At 41.8% G+C, this 10,402-nt stretch overlaps 1 gene segment (V, D, J or C); it reads right to left on the bottom strand.

Moving 5' to 3' along the window:
• Positions 1-1,952: 1,952 nt before the first annotated feature.
• LOC112067435 (T cell receptor alpha variable 12-2-like) lies at positions 1,953-2,567 on the bottom strand. The segment is given in 2 exon segments: positions 1,953-2,311; positions 2,495-2,567. Coding segments are annotated over 2 exon segments (411 nt in total).
• Between the last annotated feature and the right edge of the window lie 7,835 nt (positions 2,568-10,402).

Raw genomic sequence — 10,402 nt, 5'->3', positions numbered from 1 at the left:
ATTTGTAAGTCATAAGTCTGCAGGCTGAGAATTTGAAGCAAATTCTGATTGGATTGCATCATTTTAGTCAGTGACTATGTGAACAAAACCAAATAAAAATCTTAATTCTTCATTTCCAAGTTGTCCCACTCTTTGGACTACATAAACAAGGTCATGTCTAACAGACCACAGCTTCAGCTTTACAGTGAGTGTGACTTTTAATTTTTTTCCCTCTAATTCAACTTTAGATTTATTATAAGGCTGAATTTCCATCAGGCCCCAAACATTTTTCCTGGACTTGGGCATAAGTTATAGGACACTTCCACAGTGCAAGTGAGTCTGGAGAGGGGGAATATTCATACCCTTGTTGGTGTTCTCAACTCCCCTCACCAACATTTTCTAAAACATCCTCAGTACCATGTGGTCTTTGACAGTTGATCCATGTAGGTCTTTAATCACCATAACAAAGTTCCTTGGTGTCTAGAATTTTTTATTCCAGATGCTACTCAGAGATCCTTGTCAGGAAATCTGAAGTCATTCTGTGCTCCCATGGCCTGCTGCGGGTATGGGACATTCGATGGCTGTAGCTAATTCTGCCATCTCCAGCCATACTCAAGTACATAGGAACCAATACACTCTCCCACAATCCTTGTATCCTTATCTAATCCACCAGTGGGGTAGCAGTTGAGGGTGGAGATGGGGTGGAGGATCTGTAACGAAAATAACTCATGACAACGTTTTCAAAGTAGTTGCTTAAGACTCCTTTCTTTTGCATTTCTGTTTTTCCATACTTGTTTAAAGTAATGAATATCAAACACCTTGAATAACTACCTAGGGAAAGAGCAAGGTGGACTAAGAATAGTGAGGGAATATCTCAGTTATATTAAAATACTGTTGTCATATATAAGAGCATCATAATACCATTCCCATGGAGTAAATTTGTGGTATAAAACTAGAGTACATTGCTTCCCTGGTGGCGCAGTGGTTGAGAGTCCGCCTGCCGATGCAGGGGACACGGGTTCGTGCTCCAGTCCGGGAGGATCCCACACGCCGCAGAGCGGCTGGGCCCGTGAGCCATGACCACTGAGCCGCAGGTCCGGAGCCTGTGCTCCGCAACGGAAGAGGCCACAACAGTGAGAGACCTGCGTACCGCCAAAAAAAAAAAAAAAAAACAAAAAAACAAACAAAAAAAACAGTACAAAGAGAAGACTGGAAAATATTTCAAACAGTCATTCAGACCAAATTGTGTCTTTAATTTCCCTTCAGGGTCAATTATTTTCAGAATTATAAAAATATTTCCCTCTGTTAACTCTTAATTTTCATTTTCATCTAGAAAGCAAACAGAATTTCTGTGCCCTGCAGCCTCAGCTCTACCTCAGGCATTGCTGGGGCCCCATCCCTGCCGATGCAGGGGACACGGGTTCGTGCTCCAGTCCGGGAGGATCCCACACGCCGCAGAGCGGCTGGGCCCGTGAGCCATGACCACTGAGCCGCAGGTCCGGAGCCTGTGCTCCGCAACGGAAGAGGCCACAACAGTGAGAGACCTGCGTACCGCCAAAAAGTATAAAACTAGAGTACAGGGTTTCCCTGGTGGCACAGTGGTTGAGAGTCCGCCTGCTGATGCAGGGGACACGGGTTCGTGCTCCGATCCGGGAAGATCCCACACGCCGCGGAGCGGCGGGGCCCGTGAGCCATGGCCGCTGAGCCTGCGCGTCCAGAACCTTTGCTCCGCGACTGGAGAGGCCCAAAGGTGAGAGGCCCGCATACCGCAAAAAAAAAAAAAAAAAAAAAAACAAGACTATAAAGAGAAGACTGGAAAATATTTCAAACAGTCATTCAGACCAAATTGGGTCTTTCATTTCCCTTCAGGGTCAATTATTTTCAGAATTATAAAAATATTTCCCTCTGTTAACTCTTAATTCTCATTTTCATCTAGAAAGCAAACAGAATTTCGGTGCCCTGCAGCCTAAGCTCTACATCAGGCACTGCTGGGGCCCCATCAGGTTTGGGTACAGACTGCAGGTGCCTGCGGAGCACTGTGTGCTCAGCGCACAGAGGTAGGTGGCTGAGTCGCTGGGCTGGGAGTCTCTGATGAGCAGGGAGACATACTGCTTGGCTTTATTGACCTGGGCTGTAAATCTTCCTTCCTCTTTGTCATTATTCAAGTTTCCGTACAGGAGCAACTCAGGGCCTTTGCTGGGGTACTGTCTGTACCACCAGAAGTAATCAGAAGCCCTGTCAGTATAAGTGCAGTTGAGAGAGGCGATGGCTCCCTCTGGAACATGCAGAAATGCAGGGCTCTGCTCCACTCCCATCTGCTGGCTCCTCATCCCTGTGCAAAGAGACAACGAATGGTCAGTCGAAGAAGACTGGCTGGCTATCTTTTCACAGGCCTCCCACCTCTACCTTCCCTTATTTAAGGGAAATAACATTCATGTTTCTATCCATGGGCCTACAATAGACAATGACTCCAAATACTTTACTTTATGTTCCCATAGAAATGACCCAAACTCACACGTTAACTGAAGCCACAGGATCACTAGTAAAACTCTTGGAGATTTCATCATTCTTTCCTCCCCTGGTTCACTGAGGATTCAAATTTTAAACCCTAAAAAAAACAAATGAGTCGAACTCAGACATTTCTAATTCTTCTGCCTTAGAAATCATAAAAAGAATCTGTTCTACCACTGAAAAAAAGAGGTTCTTTTCACCACCCCTGCTACACCACCCAGCTCCTCCTCTCATATACCTCTCTCTCTCTCCTCTCTCTCTCTCTCTCTCACACACACACACACAGAAACACACACACACAGACACACACACACACACACACACGGAGGAATAAATGAGAGATTTCTGCAGCATCTCTGAGAAAGCACTGCCCTCTTGTGGACTCAAAACAGTGATCAAACAAATATTCAAAACATAGACCCTTATTATATGAACTGATGAAAGTAAAAATCTGCCACTTTAGTAAAATTAAAAATTTGAGAAGCATATGGTCCAAGTCAACGTGTGTGGGGAGAGCTTGATGTGTATGTGTATGTGTTTTACATCAAATGGCAATGCTTGTGTGAGCAAAAGCAGTTATATCAATTGACCAATCCCTCACACTAATAAACCAGTCCTGAAGTAGTCTATGATATGATAGAAGTCTGGGTGAGGCTCTTGTGATTCAAGGAGAATTTAATATTGTGTAGCTGTTCTCCACATCAGGCCAGACACCTCCTATCTCATTTCTCCACCTCCTACTTTTAAAGAAATCTATTCTACCTCAAAAGAATCCTTTGAAGACACAATGGCCTAAAATCTGACTGATGAAACATGTTTCCAACTCACAACCTGGTTATATTTTTAACAAGGTCAAGGACTAGAAGAGATCGGGATTCTTCATTCCAGTTTGCACCAATGGCACATCTGTGTGGAAACAGCGCTTACTTGCGCTGGAAGTAGTAGATGGACCCGCCTTCAGTGCCTAGAGTGTAAATAAAACCAAATGCACCTATTCATATGTCTACTTCCTCTTATTTCCTCTTTTGTACACAGCACTGGCATCTAGGAATTAATCTCCAAAGTTATGGATCTGGTATCCGTCTCTCTGTCTTTCTATCCTATCTTAACCTGAAAACCAGAAGTAGCAGAGGACTATCTGTGCAAGAAGCGTAATTGGGTCTAAAAGAGAGACAAGCACAGACAACTACTGTTGCTTCTTGTTTCATCACATACCTCATGTCCTTGTAGAAGATGGTGGCTAGAGACCAGCAATGCAGCAGGTCCGTTTCTGCTTGAGACCCAGGTAAACAGTGTCCATCAAAGATGGACTGGTCATGTCCTTCCCATTCCCCCCGACAGCTTCATAGGAAGTAGGATGAGGGAGAAGATGCTAATAATGAAATCCTTTTCTCTAAGAGAACATTGCCTTGGACAGACATCACACAGCCGTTTCTCACTTTCTCCTCATCCTGGAATCCTTTTATACTTACGTATAATTAGACTTATAATTATATAATATATAAAATATATATATATCATATATAAAAATATATATATAATACTTATAATTATACGTATGTCAGTAAATTTGACAATGTCCCAGAGGTCTCTTAGGCTCTGTTCATTTTTCTTCATTCTTCTTTCTTTCTGCTCTCTGACTGGATAATTTCAATTGACCTAGCTTCAAATTCTTTCTTCTGCCTATTCAAATCTACTGTTAAATCCCTCTAGTGAACTTTTTCTTAGAAAATGTTCTCTGTGTAACAACTTCTCTGCCCTGAGAGAGTTCTGAGTTATGTGAGATATAGGCAAGCCCTTTGCCTTAGTCCTTCACGAGCCCCCCAACAGGTCAAAGGAATCAAGTTTTATTCTTTGATGACAAGGTGCTCTGCTCCCTCCACTCATCAAATGTATCCTTATCTAATCCACCAGTGGGGTAGCAGTTGGGGGTGGTTTATTCTTTGATGACAAGGTGCTCTGCTCCCTCCACTCATCAAATGTATCCTTATCTAATCCACCAGTGGGGTAGCAGTTGAGGGTGGAGATGGGGTGGAGGATCTGTAACGAAAATAACTCATGACTTACAACTTTTTCAAAGTAGTTGCTTAAGACTCCTTTCTTTTGCATTTCTGTTTTTTCATACTTGTTTACAGTAATGAATTTCAAACACCTTGAATAACTACCTAGGGAAAGAGCAAGGTGGACTAAGTACAGTGAGGGAATATCTCAGTGATATTAAAATACTGTTGTCATATATAAGAGCATCATAATACCAATCCCATGGAGTAAATTTGTGGTATAAAACTAGAGTACAGGGCTTCCCTGGTGGCACAGTGGTTGAGAGTCCGCCTGCCGATGCAGGGGACACGGGTTCATGCCACGATCCGGGAAGATCCCACATGCCACGGAGCAGCTGGGCCTGTGAGCCATGGCTGCTGAGCCGGCGGGTCTGGAGCCTGTGCTCTGCAACGGGAGAGGCCACAACAGTGAGAGACCCGCGTACAGCAAAAAAAAAAAAAAAAAAAGAGTGCAAAGAGAGGACTGGAAAATATTTCAAACAGTCATTCAGACCAAATTGTGTCTTTAATTTCCCTTCAGGGTCAATTATTTTCAAAATTATAAAAATATTTCCCTCTGTTAACTCTTAATTCTCATTTTCATCTAGAAAGCAAACAGAATTTCGGTGCCCTGCAGTCTAAGCTCTACATCAGGCATTGCTGTGCAAAGAGACAACGAATGGTCAGTCGAAGAAGACTGGCTGGGTAATGGATACTTCCTCTGCAGAATTTATCTTTTCACAGGCCTCCCACCTCTACCTTCCCTTATTTAAGGGAAATAACATTCATGTTTCTATCCATGGGCCTACAATAGACAATGACTCCAAATCCTTTACTTTATGTTCCCAAACTCACAAGTTAACTGAAGCCACAGGATCACTAGTAAAACTCTTGAGGATTTCATCCTTCTTTCCTCCCCTGGTTCACTGAGGATTCAAATTTTAAACCCTAAAAAAAAAAGAGTCGAACTCAAACATTTCTAATTCTTCTGCCTTAGAAATCACACACACACACACACACACACACAAGGAGGAATACATGAGAGCTTTCCTCAGAGTCTCTGAGAAGACACTGCCATCTTGTGGACTCAAGACAGTGATCAAACAAATATTCAAAACATAGACCCTTATTATGCGAACTGATGAAAGTAAAATTCTGCCACTTTAATAAAATTAAAAATTTGAGAAGCATATGGTCCAAGTCAATGTGTGTGGGGAGAGCTTGATGTGTATGTGTATGCGTTTTACATCAAATGGCAATGCTTGTGTGAGCAAAAGCAGTTATATCCAATGACCAATCCCTCACACTAAAAAACCAGTCCTGAAGTATTCTATGATATGATAGAAGTCTGGGTGAGGCTCTTGGGATTCAAGGAGAATTGAATATTGTGTAGCTGTTCTTCACATCAGGCCAGACACCTCCTATCTCATTTCTCCACCTCCAATTTTTAAAGAAATCTATTCTACCTCAAAAGAATCCTTTGAAGACACACTGGCCTAAAATCTGACTAATGAAACAAGTTTCCAACTCACAACCTGGTTATATTTTTAACAAGGTCAAGGACTAGAAGAGATCGGGATTCTTTATTTCATTTTGCACCAATGGCACATCTGTGTGGAAACAGTGCTTACTTGGGATGGAAGTAGTAGATGGACCCGCCTTCAGTGCCTAGAGTGTAAATAAAACCCAATGCACCTGTTCATGTGTCTAATTCCTCTTATTTCCTCTTCTTGTACACAGCACTGGCATCTAGGAATTAATCTCTAAAGTTATGGGTCTGGTATCCGTCCCTCTGTCTTTCCATCCTATCTTAACCAGAAAACCAGAATTAGCAGAGGACTATCTGTGCAAGAAGCGTAATTGGGTTTAAAGGAGAAATAAGCACAGACAACTACTGTTCCTTCTTCTTTCATCACGTGTCTCATGTCCTTGTAGAAGCTGGTGGCTAGAGACCAGCAATGCAGCAGGTCCGTTTCTGCTTGAGAGCCAGGTAAACAGTATCCATCAAAGATGGACTGGTCATGTCCTTCCCATTCCCACCGACAACTGCATAGGAAGTAGGATGAGGGAGAAGATGCTAATAATGAAATCCTTTTCTCTAAGAGAACATTGCCTTGGACAGAAATCACACAGCCATTTCTCACTTTCTCCTCATCCTGGAATCCTATTATACTTATGTATAATTATAATTATATAATATATAAAATATATATATATAATATATAAAAAATATATATAATACTTATAATTATACGTATGTCAGTAAATTTGACAATGTCCCAGAGGTCTCTTAGGCTCTGTTCATTTTTCTTCATTCTTCTTTCTTTCTGCTCTCTGACTGGATAATTTCAATTGACCTAGCTTCAAGTTCTTTCTCCTGCCTATTCAAATCTACTGTTGAATCCCTCTAGTGAACTTTTTCTTAGAAAATGTTCTCTGTGTAACAACTTCTCTGCCCTGAGAGAGTTCTGAGTTATGTGAAATATAGGCAAGCCCTTTGCCTTAGTCCTTCACGAGCCCCCCAACAGGTCAAAGCAATCAAGTTTTACTCTTTGATGACAAAGTGCTCTGCTCCCTCCATCACCAGGAAGCACACTGGGAACGCAGGCGGCCATCTAAAAACTGTCATGGATCCAGTAAAGAGAAGATGAAGCAAGCGTTAAGTTAAAATACCACAAAGCTTCCCTACCAGGTTTCGGTTACCTTTTTCTTAAATGTTTGCTTGGTTGCTGCATACCTTTCTGTTGTGTTTGGCCAGAGTGTGCTGATTAATGTCTTAAAGTTTTAAATCTTTCTAGGCTGTCCTCTTCCTGGTCCTTTGGCTAGAGAGAAGACTTTTCATGGACTTTTTTGTCTGCACCTGTTGGCATTTCCAGGTTCCTGGCTTCTCCAGCACTCACTTGGCTTATATGAGGCAAAAGAAAACTCAGGGATCTCACTGCTCTATCATTCTTCAGGCCACAAGTTCCTAGCTCGTCTAACTTCTTCTCTCCAAATTCTTATGTTTTGTTTTTACATGTGGTCCAGGGATTTAGCTGTACTTAACAGGTTGAGTAGAAAAAAATACACCTACTCCAACTTGCCAGAAGTGGAAAGCATAATGCTTCTTTCTTTCCCTGAAGGGCAAACCTCTAACCAGCTTGGTTCTGCTCAACATGGATTACCATCCCTGTATGTGTACAAACCTATAAATCAGCACCACCTTGTTTCAGTATGACTGGTACAAGTATATATGCTTCTAATGTCTGAGCATCCAAATGGCATTAAAATTTCATTCTTGTATAGCCATCTAGAATAAATGGCTGGTTCTAGACCATGGATAAATGATTATCCATGAACATGATTTATCATTGGATAAATGTGGTCCTAGATCATGAAGATAACTACCATTTATTTGAGTACACTGCTCTAAGAATTCCTTATAGTGGCCCAGCAGGCCCAAGGTGGTGAATATAATTGGTCTCTGAAATGGCATGAAAATGCCCTTGTCCTTCCTGTTCTTCATCCTCCTATACAAAAGTTTTGAGTGTGATTAGGAAATGACTAAAAAAAATGACAAAGTGATAGCGGCTAGAATGGACACACCAGTTTTGTGGTGGTGGAAAAAGAGCAACCGCCCTGGTACCAAGGAAGAGAGAAACTGAGACCCTGGAAGGTTTGTGTTTGTGGCAGAGAGGGGGATTAATGCCATCTTTGTATGCTAGACCCAGCACTGCAGCCTATCAGAACAACCATATGGTCTGTGAAAACAGAAAAACTCATATGAATACAGCTTGTCCTGGACTATTCTGCTGTGCTTGACACCATCAATGGAAGCTGCTCAACATGGATTACCATCCCTGTATGTGTACAAACCTATAAATCAGCACCACCTTGTTTCACTATGACTGGTACAAGCATATATGCTTCTAATGTCTGAGCAACCTGAATTATGCCTCATGAATGGCACTGCTCATATAGCTTAACCAAAGTGAAGTAATGATGATTCTAATTAAGCTTAACAATGAATTCAGAACTGGATCGGGGACTTCCCTGGTGGCGCAGCTGTGAAGAATACGCCTGCCAGGGCAGGGGACACAGTTTCCTGCCGTTGTCCAGGAAGATCCCACGGAGCAACTAAGCCCACGAGCCACGACACTGAGCCTGCGCTCTAGAGCCCGTGAGCCACAACTACTGAGCCCACCTGTTGCAACTACCAAAGCCCACGTGCCTAGAGCCCATGCTCTGCAACAAGAGAATCCACTGCAGTGAGAAGCCCACGCACCGCAATGAAGAGTAGCCCCCTCTCGCCACAACTAGAGAAAGCCCGCGTGCAGCCGTGAAGGTCCAACACAGCCAGAAATAAATAAATAAATAAATAAATTTTAATTTTTTATAGTCTAGTCTCCTATCAAACGTTTCTACTAAGACTAATTATTTGAATATGTTCCCTAAGGAGACTTTCTTGTGCAGTAATTTGAAATCAAACTTTGACATGTGCTCATAATTATTTGACTTGAAGTTCCTTTTATATTTTCCAAAGTCTTTTTGGACATGTCTTATTTTTTCTCTTAGATATTTCACTGTGGGATTCCTAGCCTTCAAGTGGACCCAGTAATTGAAATTACACCTGACAAAGTGAGGTCAGTTGATTGAGGACAGGCTGAGACCCTGAGTGGATCTAATTATTTAACAGAGCCCACTGAGCCAAAGAAGGCCAGAATGTGTCTGCAGGTAAGGGCCAGAGAGAACTGAATTGTACCACATACCAAGCAAGGAGAACATACACACAGAGTTGAGAGTTACAAGGGTGGGAATGACAAGAAGGAAAAAAGGGAAAAAAACAGAGAAGGGCCAAGCAACATTTATTCAGTAGATATTTCTCAACTGACTACTGTGGGCCAGTCACTATTCTAGGCACTAAAGGTAAAGCCATGAGCAAAACAAACAACATCACTGACCTCATATAACTTCTATTCTAATTGGAGTTATAAGCAGTGAACACATTGACATGTAAGTGTCAACAATATGACTGCACATTATGGTTACTACCATAAAGGAAATGACCAGGGTGTAGTGATAGAATTAAGAAGAGGTTTACGGATGGCTACATTAGTCAGGAAGATCAGTAGAAGTCAGATGCGTTTCTCTACAGTAATGATATCAGAGCTGAGACCTGAAGGATGAAAATGAGTCAGGCTCACCAAGATTAGGGGAAGAAAATTGCAATTTGGAAATATTTGTAAGCCCCTCTCGCCACAACTAGAGAAAGCCCGCGTGCAGCCGTGAAGGTCCAACACAGCCAGAAATAAATAAATAAATAAATAAATAAATAAATAAATAAAATTAATTTTTTAAAAATCTAGTCTCCTATAAAACGTTTCTACTAAGGCTAATTATTTGAATATGTTCCCTAAGGAGACTTTCTTGAGCAGTAATTTGCAATCAAACTTTGACATGTGCTCATAATTATTTGACTTGAAGTTCCTTTTATATTTTCCAAAGTCTTTTTGGACATGTCTTATTTTTGCTCTTAGATATTTCACTGCAGGGTTACTAGCCTTCAAGCTGACCCAGTTAATTGAAGTTACACCTGACAAAGTGAGGTCAGTTGATTGAGGACAGGCTGAGACCCTGAGTGGATCTAATTATTTAACAGAGCCCACTGAGCCAAAGAAGGCCAGAATGTGTCTGCAGGTAAGGGCCAGAGAGAACTGAATTGTACCACATACTAAGCAAGGAGAACATACACACAGAGTTGAGAGTTACAAGGGTGGGAATGACAAGAAGGAAAAAAGGGACAAAAACAGAGAAGGGCCAAGCAACATTTATTCAGTAGATATTTCTCAACTGACTACTGTGGGCCAGTCACTATTCTAGGCACTAAAGGTAAA

This window comes from Physeter macrocephalus, chromosome 11, assembly GCF_002837175.3.
Source record: "Physeter macrocephalus isolate SW-GA chromosome 11, ASM283717v5, whole genome shotgun sequence".
NCBI classification, from domain to species: Eukaryota; Metazoa; Chordata; class Mammalia; order Artiodactyla; family Physeteridae; genus Physeter; species Physeter macrocephalus.
The sequence above is the reverse complement of the archived record's forward strand: the minus strand, read 5'-3'. Positions and strand labels throughout refer to the sequence as shown.